This window comes from Haematobia irritans, chromosome 5, assembly GCF_050003625.1.
Source record: "Haematobia irritans isolate KBUSLIRL chromosome 5, ASM5000362v1, whole genome shotgun sequence".
Classification (NCBI taxonomy): domain Eukaryota; kingdom Metazoa; phylum Arthropoda; class Insecta; order Diptera; family Muscidae; genus Haematobia; species Haematobia irritans.
Genome location: NC_134401.1, coordinates 73,698,943 through 73,713,243, shown reverse-complemented (window position 1 = coordinate 73,713,243; position 14,301 = coordinate 73,698,943). Strand labels below are relative to the sequence as shown.

The 14,301-nt window shown below is 33.5% G+C and overlaps 2 protein-coding genes and 1 long non-coding RNA gene across 3 annotated transcripts; 1 reads left to right on the top strand and 2 right to left on the bottom strand.

The window, feature by feature from the left end:
* Positions 1-1,411: 1,411 nt before the first annotated feature.
* LOC142241022 (E3 SUMO-protein ligase ZBED1-like) lies at positions 1,412-4,259 on the bottom strand. The gene is made up of 3 exons (XM_075312766.1): positions 3,765-4,259; positions 2,213-3,704; positions 1,412-2,148 (listed from the first exon to the last, which is right to left on the bottom strand). The coding sequence occupies exons 1-3, from the start codon at positions 4,205-4,207 to the stop codon at positions 1,819-1,821; spliced, it is 2,265 nt and encodes a 754-aa protein (XP_075168881.1). The 5' UTR covers positions 4,208-4,259; the 3' UTR covers positions 1,412-1,818.
* A 6,594-nt stretch (positions 4,260-10,853) lies between these two features.
* Positions 10,854-11,903, bottom strand: LOC142239273 (uncharacterized). The gene is made up of 2 exons (XR_012722973.1): positions 11,427-11,903; positions 10,854-11,363 (listed from the first exon to the last, which is right to left on the bottom strand). It is a non-coding gene; the product is annotated as an uncharacterized LOC142239273 (long non-coding RNA).
* Positions 11,904-12,996: 1,093 nt separating this feature from the next.
* mRpL43 (mitochondrial ribosomal protein L43) lies at positions 12,997-13,789 on the top strand. Its single transcript, XM_075309995.1, has 3 exons — positions 12,997-13,238; positions 13,296-13,402; positions 13,476-13,789. Exons 1-3 carry the CDS (start codon positions 13,102-13,104, stop codon positions 13,757-13,759), a joined length of 528 nt encoding a protein of 175 aa, XP_075166110.1. The 5' UTR covers positions 12,997-13,101; the 3' UTR covers positions 13,760-13,789.
* The last annotated feature ends 512 nt before the right edge of the window (positions 13,790-14,301 follow it).

The following is a 14,301-nucleotide window of genomic DNA, read 5'->3' as shown; positions in this document are numbered from 1 at the left end:
AAATATTTTTTAAGAATATAATATTCTGAAATTTGTGTTTTAGTAAATGTCTGTATTCAATAAGACTTTTTTATTATGAAAAGTGAATAGAAATTTTGTGATAGGTGGCAATTTATATCATTTTCCGTAAGATATAAACTGGACAATAGGTACCCCTTACTGCTGTTAAGGGGTATAATAAGTTTGTGCATTTGTATGTAACGCCAAGAAGGAAAAGTCTGAGACCCATCGTTTAGTATACGGATCGTCTTAGAACTAAATTATGAGTCCATTTTACGATGTCTGTCCGTGTGTCTGTATATGTAATTTTGTATGCAAAATACAGCTCGCAGTTTATGTCCGATCGTACTCAAATTTGGCACAGAGCTTTATTTTTGCTCAAAGACTATCACTGATCTGGTAATAATTGACATATTTATCGACGTATTTTCTTAAAACTTTGCACAGCTCGTAAAATTTCCAAAATACCATATATATCTTTCGGCCGATTTGCACTCATATGACCACGAAGGCTAAAGTTAGACTCCTGGAATATTGCGGAGATAGCAGAATTATTATTCAGGGGAAATATGTTTCATATTTTAGACCCATTTTAAATGGGCTTTTCTCCAAATGACTCGATATATTCAACAGAAAATATGTATATTTGATATGATATTTAAGTCTAAAATTTGTTCTAATTTGTTAGATAAAGCCTACATATACTTATTGTTCCGGTTTATACAAATATGATCAAAATACCCACATTATACACAAAATTTGGTGATGATTTCCCCATATCTAATCATATCCTTTAAACAAGGCTCAGACTTGTGGAAATAACGCCCGAATATAACGATCCTCAATTGACCACACCTCTTGTTCTTGTAAAATCGCCACTGCTAAGTAGCAAAAATTTAAAATATTACTCAAATTGTTTGTGACAGAGAGATGATTAACTGGAAGTGAACCCATATCTGTTTGCATGCATGCGGGCAAGATCGTATGCCAGTGGACCGTTTTGATATACACCGGAAATCAACTAAATGTTCTTCAAATAAATTCAGTACACATAATTTTACCCATATTATGCAAGGCTTTTTTATCTATGGTTTTTTGGAAAGATTGAACTATGTACATAGGTATTAATTTCAATAAATATTAAAAGTAACCTCGAAATGAATTGGTTTTCACTGCTAAATCCAATCAAAACTGATTGGATTTAGCTTTCAGGTTGGATTAAGATTAAACCTTATCCATTTTGCATGCAATTTTTTCCAATCAGAATAACTTTTTGACTTTTGATAAAATGAATCATTTTTAATTTCAAATTAAACTTTTTTCAATTTGATTGAAGAGGTTAACTTAACTTTACAACTGTTATGTCCGCAATATTGCTGTATTAAATAACCAAAGAAAACAAAAAAACACGTTTTGTAATAAAAGTATTATTTTTAATTTTATGTAGACATAAATTGTTTGCCAAAGGAATTCACTTTTTAAAAGTAAGTTGTGATTTTGAATTTCGTAGGTAAAAATCGAAACTAAATATACATTTTTCTTTTCTAGAAATTTTCTTTCTTTAAAATTTCTTTTTTAAAAATAAAAATAAGAAGCAGCAACTGAAAAATATGGATTTCACTGTGAAACATGAACTTACATGTATTAATAAGTAAAAGTTGAGTTGCATACCATGTGTTAATGCGTCCGTTGATTGAATGATATGTATCTCAACCTTAATGCATATACCCTAAATTCTAATAGTATACGCTTACAAACTAAATCTTTGTGATTAACATTTTCATATGTTGCGTATAAATAAACGTTGGAGGGTGAAACTTATTCTATTAATTTGTAGTTATCGTGTATAAATAATTGTTTTTTTACCGTGGAAGGGTTAAGTCTTGATCTCTTTTCTGTTACGCAAGAACCAGCAGCAGAAAACGCCATTTCAGAGGACGCTGAGGTTGCCGGAACCCCAAAATAAATATTTGCCAATTTTGAAATTCGTGGAAAAACCTTCTCATTTTCCTTCCACCAATCTAAACTCTCGGTTTCTGCAACATCGACATCTAAATATTTCTCAACTTCTAGTTTTAAGGAGTCCTGCTCCTTTGTTTTGGAGCTTGCCACAAAGTCCAACATTTTCTTACGACTTCCAGATAATTTCTATAATTTACAATATTATTAGAAATTCATAGTGATTTGTATCGAATCGTACTATAATATTTACCTCTTTTTTTACCGGCGGCTCATCAGACTGGACAATCGATTGAGAATTACAGTTGAGGTTGTAATGTTGAATTGCTTCATATATAATATCAACCTCAGTTATATTATTAACTACATCTCTCTTTAAAATAAAAGAATCTGTGATGTTTTCTGAGCGTGGAATTTTTTTCAAATACTTTTTTAACGCAGACCAATTTTTTTGACAAGGATCCATTAGTGCTGCAAGTACATGAATTCTTTGAACACAAAACCTGGTAGAAAACTTGCTCTTTGCATTTTCATACAAGCTCATTGTTGATGGATATGAAGCAGTCATTTCTGCATCTTCTAACTTAGAATAGAGATTTTCGTAGAAGAATATCCATGAAGAAATAGTTGGATAGTTTTGGCCTTGCAAAACAGACGTGGCTTCTTCAAAAATTGATAAAAACTGTCTTAGTTCTTTAAGCTTTTTTCGTTCCAAACGATGAATTATTAAATTTTCAGATTTCAGATTTAAAAGCGTCAAATTTATGACGTCAACATTTTCTTGAAAGCTTGTAATCATTTTTAATAGCGAGTTCCATCTAGTTGGTACAGAATTCTTCAATGATTGGGGTTCACTGTAGTTGATAGCATCTTCCAATTCATCCTCTAAATCACCCATTATAAAGTTCTCGTCTAAAGCGCAGGAGTTATGAATTTTTTGGATGGTCACATACACTTGCTCGTTTTCTTTTAACTGTTGTATATTTTGTATATCTTCGCTCCTATAGGTTAAATGACGGAAAACACTTTTTAATTTGGTAATAATTGTTTTGATTTCACTAGTTGACGTGTCTTCCAGAACATCGTGCATAATAAACCTATGGAGGGTGTGAGCTAAACACGGAAAACGTTCGATTTGCTTCATCTTCAATGCTGATATGATATTTGTACCACCATCAGTAACCGCCTTAAAATCTTTATGCGTCAATTTAAATTGATGCAACGCCGAATCTATCTTCTCGCCTATGGTGACGCCTGTATGGGGATGCGGAAAATGTTCTGTTTTCAACGATATGGATTTAAGTTGAAATTGATCGCAGTAGTGCACTTTGATATTTATGTAGGCTATCTTTTTGTAGCGATCAGTCCACATATCCAAGACTAAATTCATTTGATTGGGAGAACGTTCCAAAATATTTTTAATTGCGTCCAAGTATACGTTATACACGTCATTTAGAGCAGTGCTTCCAACTGTTCTCGCAGTTGGAAATGTAAGATTCCCATCTATTCGTTTCATGTAGCGCTGAAAACCTGTCCTTTCCACAATGTTGAATGGCTGGAGATCTAAACAGCACATTTCTGCCAGCTGTCTTGCGTGGTTAAATTTGGATCTCTTGTCTTTTGACGAATTGAGGGCAGCAGCAGTATTAGCTTTTGTTTTTTTAAAGTTTGTACTGTGCAGTTCTATATTATGGACGGTTTTTAAATGGTTGGCATGATTGGTTGTGGAAGTGGTAACTTTGAATCTACGCATAGGATTATATTTATTTGTATACACTTATTTCCAATAATATATTTACACTTACCCTTTAAGCATTTTATTGTTCGTTTTGAAACAAATGCTACAAAACCTGTATTTATCCAAAACCTTTTTTTCCGCAACGAAAAGTGGGCCAAAGAACCTCCAGCATTCCGATCCACTTCCATTTTTGGTCTGGACTTTTGCAACATCTGCCGCTGCGTCTTTATTCAATAACAAATTCTGGTAGTATTCGATGGTATTCTCTATAGTATGATCCTCGGTTTCATCTTCAGACTCCGAAATTGCTCCCTCGCAGGCAAAAAACATTTTTATAGTTTTTTGCGTCATCCTTTTTCGTTGAAACTTAGAATTAATTAATAGGAAAATGTAACGGTGCTTGTACCACGAAAACGAGAAATGTGTGAACATCACACGGTTGATTAATGTTGTACCAATTTTGTTTGGGATGAAATGGACCATTATTCCAGCGTTGTACAAGTGAATCATCTGGAATATATTGTTACCATTTGCCGATTACTTATATCAGCGGCTTTGTTTTAGTCGACCGCAGCCGACTAAATCGGCGGCGGCTTCGGCTTGTGAAAACACACCGGCGGCGGCTGAAATCAGCGGCGCGACTCGGCGGCTTCATTCTCTGCGCATTACCAGTTATTATAAACTATTTGAAGCATTTCCAGTTAATTGTCCAACATTTTCTCATCTGTCAGCTTTTTAATGTTTCCAAGAACGTATAATCCATTATTAGGGCTGTTTTCTTTTTGCACTGATAACCAGTGCTAAAATAAAACGCAAAAAAAAATTCAGTTTAAATTTCGATTTTGATTGGCAACACTTGGTCGTCAAATGTCAAAATCAAAGTTATTGTTTACAAATAAAAATAGGGGGTATACATTTAATAATCAATTTATAGAAATAAGTGTACCAAAAACGAAAGAGTGATTATTAATTTTAAAGGATTTGCTGCTTGCCTTTCAAAAACAAATGACTGCTGGCAACAGCTACGTGCGTGGAAACAGATTCAGTGCGTCATGTTTATCAACCAAACGCGTGGAAATATGGGAATTTGCTCAAGTGGTGGATTTACAAGTGGCTAATACCACAAGCATGTGTGGTATAGAAATGGATATGCCAATTGCATCAAAATCACAAAAGCCTAGTTAACGTAGAATTACAGACATCGGCCAGTCATCACAAGAGGGAGAGAATATACAGGAAATATAATTCAACTTAATACCACAAATTATTAAATTAAACACCATGTCATCGCAAAATGTAAAATAATTTACCCACGCCGAAGTTGCCAAAAATATTACAAAAGAAAAGAATTGGTTCATAATCCACAACAACGTGTATGACGTGACCCCTTTTCTCAATGAGCATCCTGGTGGTGAAGAAGTCTTGATCGAACAAGCTGGTAAAGATGCTACAGAAAATTTCGAAGAAGTTGGTCACAGTTCATATGTGAAATGATGCAACAATACAAAATCGGTTAACTAGTTGCTGAAGAGCGTACAAATGTTCCAGAAAAATCCGAACCCACATGGAATACTGAGCAAAAGAACGAGGAATCGTAATGAAGTCATGGCTGATGCCTATTGTCTTGGGTTTAATAGCCACCTTGGTTTATAAGTTTTTCTTTGGAACGAAATACCAATAATTGTAGGCAGAGAAAAACATCACCACCACCAGCCACAAACAAATATCGCAAGTTTATTTGTATATTTAGTTGAGAAAGGGATTTCTTGCTGTTTTAGACCATAAAACAAGTCATACAAAAAACAAAAACAAAACATATACAGTGACTCACAAAAATATTCTTTTTTATATCTTGAAATCGCAAACCGCTTAACATTTATATGAAAAAGTTTTATTAAAATGTTTCCATGGATATACAAACCAGCAAAACGTAAACAAAAATCGTGAAATTAATTTTATTGTATTATTTTTAATCATTAAATCAAAAAACTACAAAAAAAGCTCACAAAAGTATTCGTCGTATCAGTAATCACATTGTATGAGACATTATTTTGGTCCACTTAGTATTTGGAATAGTACCCTTTGTTAGCGCAAATGGCTTCCAGTCGTCTTGGCATCGACACGTTTCTTGAGAGATTTTGCCCCATTCTTCTTGTAACACTTTTTTTAAGGGCTGTCCAAGATGAAATTTGGTTTTGTCCGATCCACGGTTCCAAATGAGATCCTAGTTTTCAATGGGGTTGCTACCTGGGCTTTGTGGTTGCGTTTTGAGATATTTAGTGTTGTGAAGGAGCCATATTTTCACATCCCAGGCCGTGTGTTTGAGGTGTTTGCTTGTTGGAACAAGGAGTCTTTATCACGAAATCCCATTTTAGAGGCGCTGGAGTGAAGATTTTCTTTCAAAATGTTTAAATATGTTAAAAAACATTTAGGCGTTCATTGTTCCATCAATAAAAACTAAGTTTCATTACACTTGTTTTTACATTTTTTATTTTCAAGGTTTCCCTAAGCTTTCGCCGTGAAAATAAAAAATGTCGAAAAGTGTAAGACAAAAGTTTTTATTATTTTAAAATTTATTAAGAAAATGTAACCATTAAAAAAATTAGGTTTATTTTAGTTATCGGAATTATTATTTCTTCAGCAAATTAACTTAACTTTATTCATTTTTGGATTATGTTTGTATAATTAACCCTCTAATGCCCCAATTTTTTGGCCATCTGAATAAATATTTAATGTTAACGACACAAAAGCAAGAAAACTAAACAAGAAAATTTTATAGGTAAAATTCAGTATATGCTGCAAAGCCTCTTGAACAGTTCCAACTGTTTTCTTTTTATTTTACCCATTTTTATTGTGTTAAGGTGTGTTTTACTAAAAGCTTCCTTATTTATTGAAGCCCGCCTAAAGGCGGGATTGGGCATTAGAGGGTTAACTAAAGAATAGAAAAATTATACACAAATGAAGCGTAAATATCTAAAAAATTCATGAAAATTTTAAATTTTACCGCAAAATCCAAACCAAAATCATACTGTCTTGGTGAATATTTTCTAAATAATGATGAAGAAGGCAATTTTATTATTATATACTATTCCAAATGCTATTTTTATACCCTCCACCATAAGATGGTGGTTTTTTAAGTTTGTCATTCCGTTTGTAACAGATCGAAAAATTGCTCTAAGACCCCATAAAGAATAGGGTGGTTACATTTTCAAGGGCCGATGTTGATTTTGAATAAAACACAAACTATTTAGGACATTATTGTAATTTTATTTTATTATGATATATTCGTATTACTCAATTATGTATGGAACAAACTATAGGCCAAATAGACGCCGCGACCTCGGTGGCACACCTCCATCCGATGGTCCAAATTTTCGATGACGCTGGGGCATAATTGAGGTTCTATGCCGTTAATGTGCCGAATTATCTCGTCCTTTAGCTATTGAATTGTTGCTGGCTTATCGACGTACACCTTTTCTTTCAAATAACCACAAAGAAAAAAGTCCAACGGTGTCAAATCACATGATCTTGGCGGTCAATTGACATTGCCATTACGTGAGATAACACGGACATTAAATTTGTTGCGCAAAAGAGGCATTGTTTCGTTAGCTGTGGGGCAAATTCGGGCCATACAAAGTTCGTTATCATCTTACGATAGCGAACACCATTCACAGTAACTGCCTGACCGGCCTCGTTTTGGAAAAAAATACGACCCGATGATGGTCGGTCCGTCTGTTGAAATCACGCCAACTTCCGTTCGAAACAAGCTATCGACTTGAAACTTGGCACAAGAAGTTGTTATTGATATAGGTCGTATCTTATTGGAAAAGGGCCATATCGCATTACTTTACGTATAGCCCCCATATAAACCGATCCCCAGATTTGACCTTCGGAGACTCTTGGAGGGGCAAAATTCATCCGATCCGGTTGAAATTTGGTACGTGGTGTTAGTATGTGGTTTCTAACAACCATACAAAAATTGTTCCATATCGGTATTGGGCGGGGCCGACTATATCATACCCTAAACCACCCCATGCGAATTAGTAAACATAAGCAAGGGTATCATTGGTATAGGTTTGGGAGATGAACCGAATTTCCTTATTTATGAAAATTAAGCAGTATACACTCAAAAAAAGGCATGTCCTGTTACAAAGATTTTGTCTTTACTTTAAAAATTTACTTTTTCCCTTTCCTTTTTTTCCTTTTTTTTTTTAAATCCGAGCCAAAGAAGCGGAGAATACTAGTAAGGATATTTTTAAGACACATTTTTTTTTAAATTTCGGTTTGGTGTACTTCTTTCTAGGAAGCGAATTTTAAGTTTTAATTTTTTCAGCTTTTGTTCTCCATATGCTATTAAAATCCTTTAAAACAAGTTAACAACTTTATTTTCCAAATTCAGACTCGACTTCCAGTATACTCATAGAAAAAGTCTGCTAAAAACAGCAGTATATGTCTGCTGTTATATTTTTGTACTTCACGGCCTAATGAACAACAATTTATAAAATTTTTATACCCTGTGCCACACTGTTGAACAGGGTATTATAAGTTAGTGTATATGTTTGCAACACCCAGAAGGAGACGAGATAGACACATGGGGTCTTTGGCAAAAATGCTTAGGGTGGGCTCCTGAGTCGATATAGCCATGTCCGTCTGTCCGTGAACACATTTTTGTAATCAAAGTCTAGGTCGCAATTTAAGCCCAATCGACTTCGAATTTGGCACAAGTATGTGTTTTGGGTCAGAATAGAACCCTATTGATTTTGGAAGAAATCGGTTCAGATTTAGATATAGCTCCCATATATATCTTTCGCCCGATATGCACTAATATGGACCCAGCAGCCAGAGTTTTATACCGATTAGCTTGAAATTTTGCACAAGGAGTACAATTGGTAGTATAGTCATGTGTGCCAAATTTGATTGAAATCGGTTCAGATTTAGATATAGGTCCCATATATATGTTTCGTACGATATGCACTTATATGGATTCAGCCTGAGTTTTACCCTGATTTGGTTGAAATTTTGCTCAAACATAACGCTTGGCCATATAGTCACGAGTGCAAAATTTGATTGAAATCGGTTCAAATTTAGATATAGCACCCATATATATCTTTCGTCCGATTTAGACTCATATGACAACAGAGGCCAAAGTTTACTACCGATTTTCGTGAAGTTTTGCACAGAGAGTAGAATTAACATTCTAGCAATGCTTGGTAAATTTGATTGAAATCGATTCAGATTTAGATGTCGTTATGTGTGTTAAATTTGGTTAAAATCTTTAATATTTTAGATATTTAAGTGTGTAAAGTTTGATCTGATTTGGTACAGATTTAGATAAAACCCCCATATATTCGTGTTTCCAGTTATTACAAATATGACCAAAATTCCCACACTTTAGACAAAACTCTGTGATGATTTCCTCATAGCTTAGTCATATCCTGTAGTGCCAGAATTTCCACAGAACAGTTGATTTTTAAATAAGGCTCCAAGTCGCTCGACATGGCCAAATAATATGTTACAACCCACACTTGACCACATATCTTGGCGAGATCTACCAATATCCTTTTAAAATCGCCACTGGTGAGTAGCAAAAATTGCAAATATTACTAAAATTTTCCTATATTTGGTATACATATGTATCGCCTGATAAATCATAAATGTCCTTTTGTACACTTGCATTAAAATTTCTCTCGCTTCATATTTCCCATATTTTTTACTAACATTGTGTTTCATCCCATGGTGATAGCCGATTTTAATTCTAGTGTTTTTGTACAAATATTCTCTTCATTATAAGTATTTGTATCTGGAAATGCAAACCTTTGCATAGCTCCCAGCAAATTTGAAGTAGTTAAGGTGGTAACACAAATGTTGGTATACATAGTGGTGAAGGGTATAATATAGTCGGCCCAGCCCGACTTTACTTACTTGTTTTTTACTAACATTGTGTTCCACCCCAGGGCATTAGCCGACATAAATTTTAAGTCAATAGAATTTTGGTCTTAAATATATTGTCGGTTCAGATTTAAATGCATGTATATGGGAACATAAATCTTTATATATACCACTCAAAAAATTTGACAAAGTGGTGCAGGGTATAATATAGTCGGCCCTGTCCGACTATAGACTTTCCTTACTTGTTTTTCTATAGAAAAATTTGTCAAAATTTTATTTCTATAGAAAATTTTCTCAAAATTTAGCATATTTATTGAAAATGTATTTCTATAGTAAATTTTCATATAATGTTATTTCGTGCTGATGGTCACTGATTCTTAAAAAACCTCTAATATAAATCTTTCGACCGATTATAAATTCAATTTTGCGAAATTGCCTAAAAATGTATACCCTGCGTCGCACTCTTTATAGAAGTATTACAATATACATTGTCCAAATCGAGTGAGGTAAATAGCAACATAAACCTTTATACAAAGCACTCAACAAAATTGAAGGATTGAGATTTTATCAAAATGTGGATCTAAATACAAAGTTGTGTATATTATAGTCTGCACCGCCAGACTTCAGATTTTCTTATTATTATTTTTTTTTTTTTTGACTAAAATTATGTTTCGTCCCATAAAGTTAGATTCAAATATTAAGTACATAGATTTTGTTGAAGTGTATACAATTTTGTCTAAATCGGTGCAGATTCAAATTCATGCATATGGGAATATCAACCTTTATATAGCTCGCAACAAACTTGAGATGGTATCAATGAATTTGGTCCACAATGAAGGGTATAATACATTATTTTTTTATTAAACATAGGAACGACATTGGCCTAAATTCGAAACATAGAGTACAAGTACACACACTTTTTCATTAGAAATAAGTTGTTTTAGCACACTATACGAGTGCTGGAGATCATGATCGCACTGAATAATCCATTTAGACGGTATTTCCCGTGATTGTTATGGTAATATTACATGGGACAAACTGTTTTTGAAGATTTTCAAAAGCATAGTGCCCTCTATACTCTATAAATCGGAGCCATAACATGTCCAAAAAACGACCCCCAGACCATAATATTACCCCCACCATTGTTGAAGGAACTGTTTTTATTTCTTGGATTAAGACTTTTTTCTTTGGACCTTCGTACTAAACTTCCACCACCCGAGCCATGCAATTTAAACTTTGATTTGTAGGAAAATAAAACACATTTCACTGATTCTCATGCCATTTAAGGTGTTTTTGTAAAAATTTAAGGCGCGGTTAAATTTTTTCGAACTCCATAATTATTGTGAGTCTCACGAAATACAGAGAAGGCCTTTGACGAAATGTCCAAATGAAATCGTCACTTCCGTGAGAGTTCCTTTATTGGAAGTTGTTAGAGACGCTACATTTAAAGTTGGGCCACTAGATATTTCTACATAATTCGATACATATTCCTGTTTTTGTTGCAGTGAAACAAAATTTAAACAAATACTTCTGTTTTGTTTATTTACATTTGCTTTTGTTTCTTCTTCTTTTCAGTATGTGACATTTACTTGAGATGTGTTCCTCCCCAGTATTTTAGTTAGTTGCCAATTCATATTTTGATAACTACAAAATTCGCATATAATGGTGACTCTGGTGCGACTTGCACTGATAGTTGCACTGGATAGAACACCAGTGCAACGATTACCATACAAAAGTTCTATCCAGTGCAAAAAGAAAACAGCCCTATTATAGTTTTCTGCAAAGAGATATACATTTGGTGACTTCCTTAAAGTTTTATTTATTTTTTAGTTTCACTTACCTATAGGCCGGTACTCTGTTCGGTTTTCGCGTTGAAACTCTATACAAAACCAAAAAATGCGAAAAATTTGCGAAATTTTTTCCATTTGTGATACTTTGTTTTTTCGTGTTGAAAAACTGACGTTTACAGCACGGCGCCATTTGCAATGTGAATTAAGAAATAATTTATTTTTTTAAAAACTATTTGTGCGGGTTTATAAATCAAACACGGACCATATTTTTGTTCCGAAACTATACAAAGGATCAAAGGAATAGCAGATCAATTGCCCAAGGAAAAATAAAATGTTATTTTGTAAAAACAAGCAACAACCACCAACTTAATCCAATATCGCTCCCTGTAAAATAGCGCTCCAAGCTACCTAAAAAAACGCCGCTTTCTATGTGCGAAATAATGGTTTCCATAAAAATTTTTCGCAAGAATGAACATAGTACCGGCCTTATTATTATAAACTATTTGGAGTAAGTTCAGTTATTTGTCCTCAATTTTCCAATTTTTTTATTTCTTCCAATTGACCACGAACTTCGTTGCACAAATAAGTATTGAAAACCACATGGTTCTTCGTTGCATTTTAGGTTAGTTTTGTCAAAGTTTTCTCATATTATCTTCAACACTTTTTCAAAGATTTCGTCAACATTTTGGCAAATTGGAAGTAATTCGCAAACAATTTGAAGATGTATTGAAGATGATCTGTTTCAAGTCAAGTTGAATTTATGTTGAAAATTATATTTACATACAAACTGAAAAGTTGTTGCATTTGAAAAACGCTCATCCTGTGTTACATCCCTAAAATGCTCAGATTTGTCGTCGAGTCATGTCAAAAATTAAAAGTAGAGTTTTTTGGACATATAAACACTTATGGCAAAATAGAATACTTATATCGGTCTATTTTTGGAACACTACACCTTAAAATTACAATTGGAATACTGTTAAAATGAGATTTAGGCACACCAACTGGAGTCGACTCCGGAGTCGAGGCAAATAAGAAATGCTGTCGAGTTGAGCAAAATTGACTCGACTCCACAGTCTTGATTTGAACGACGCATAATGCACCGTGCAGATTATATAAGATTCTTTACAAACACAGACATTTCGTCCGGAAAAACTTATAGTGTGTAAGACGCATAAATTCAAATATACGCAAAAGGAAAACATTTTTTAAGTTATTTTCACATCCCTATGTTCTTTGTTTATTGTTTTTTTCTATGAAATTTATTTTAGTAATTTGTCATATATTTTGAAAAGAGTATGTTCAGTCAGAGCATATTCCAAATTAGGGGCGTTTACCTTATAAAATTGACGTGTTTTGGAGGAAAACTTGTGTTTTGAACTTGATTTTTTGTATGGGGAAAACTACTCATTTCGAAATGCTTATAAAGCGAAAACCTTTCAAATTTCAAAACATGCTTGGTGAGAACGCAGTATTATTCTACACTCTATATATACACAAGTGGTTTTTTGTTGTAGATACAAATAAATTTTTGCTACTGACGCATAATTGCGTTTCAGTTCCTATTTAGTACTTACATATATCGTATTGAACTTACACCACGTTACATTTAGGACTAATTACTTACATTACACAATAACTCACATTATCGTCTGTCTCAAAAAGTCCACTTGAAAATAAAATTCCGACTGGAAATAAATTGTGTAGTTTGACAAACTAATTTTTATAATGTCGAATAGTCACATATTTCTGAAATCTGTTTTTGCTCGAGTTCCGCTAAATAATGGTATCGGACGCTGTGTGTGTCAACTACAGAGGATTACATTAAAATTCTGCAAGCATAACGGATCCAGTAAGGGAATGCGGTAAAAATGTAAGATTAAAACCACAATAGCAGACAGTTAATGTTCTCTTTTACACAGTGAATTTATTGAAAGAGGGTTGGTGGACTTTGCCAAGGAAAATCCTGGTGTTGTTGTCTATGTCAAACCTAGGCGTCACCGCACGCCGGTTATAGTAGGAGAATATTGTACGTAACAAATTTTAATTGTAATAAAAAATGTAATATTGCCTGCTTTCAACTTCATTTCTTCTTCTATCAGTGAATGGCGAACGTGAGTGGTTAAACTGTCGCAATTCCTCCAAGGATGATATTTCTAAATGGATAGACTTGCTGAAAACTCAAAATGGATCATCTAGTTCAGTACGTTTGCGCAAGATGTGGCACACTGATGTCCCTTCAATCCAGGGTCCATGGACACCGTTTATGTTACAAACTCCTGATAGCAATAATACCAAGTATCCTTCCAGAGAACTTTCACAACCATTGGATACAGAACGTTCTGCAACGGAGAAATTGTTAGAACTTTATAAACAACAAAAATAGAAAAATAAATGTTGATCTTTTAATAGCAAAGTTCTACACTTTTTAGGTGAGTATTAAGTTCGAGTTTAGCGGCTAAAATCTCTAAAGTGAAAACTAAATCAGTAAAAAGGCTTAAAATTATACGTATTTGTTGCAAATTGATGGGGAATAGCCCAAAGCAAATTTTCACAAAGTCTGTATTCCGTAAAATGGATTATTAAAGAAAATTGTTTAATGTCAACCGACATTAAACCAAAAAATCATTTCATTTTTTTCATATGTAATTTTTCATTTCATTAATAATATTTTTTGTTGCCTAGTGTAAATTACATTTTTTCATATATTTCCATTCTTCAACATATCTTTAAATTATTACTTTATTCATTTCATTTTATGTTGATGTTTTTTATTATTATCATTCTTTGATATTAACAAGTATATGGTGTGTATAAAAAAGTGTTATAAACAACAATAACAACACTCAACTTCACGTCAATACCAAAGACAATAAACTTTAGGAAGATAGGAAATTGGCTACTGAGGAGATCAAACCATTTACGGGT

Excerpts from the sequence above, each read along its gene's own strand:
- LOC142241022 (XM_075312766.1), bottom strand. The coding sequence starts at position 4,207 with ATGATTCACTTGTACAACGCTGGAATAATGGTCCATTTCATCCCAAAC. Across the intron at positions 3,705-3,764 it reads AACAATAAAATGCTTAAAGG|ATTCAAAGTTACCACTTCCA; the intron begins GTAAGTGTAAAT and ends TCCTATGCGTAG. Across the intron at positions 2,149-2,212 it reads AGCCGCCGGTAAAAAAAGAG|AAATTATCTGGAAGTCGTAA; the intron begins GTAAATATTATA and ends TGTAAATTATAG.
- mRpL43 (XM_075309995.1), top strand. The coding sequence starts at position 13,102 with ATGTCGAATAGTCACATATTTCTGAAATCTGTTTTTGCTCGAGTTCCG. Across the intron at positions 13,239-13,295 it reads GGATCCAGTAAGGGAATGCG|TGAATTTATTGAAAGAGGGT; the intron begins GTAAAAATGTAA and ends TCTTTTACACAG. Across the intron at positions 13,403-13,475 it reads GGTTATAGTAGGAGAATATT|TGAATGGCGAACGTGAGTGG; the intron begins GTACGTAACAAA and ends TTCTTCTATCAG.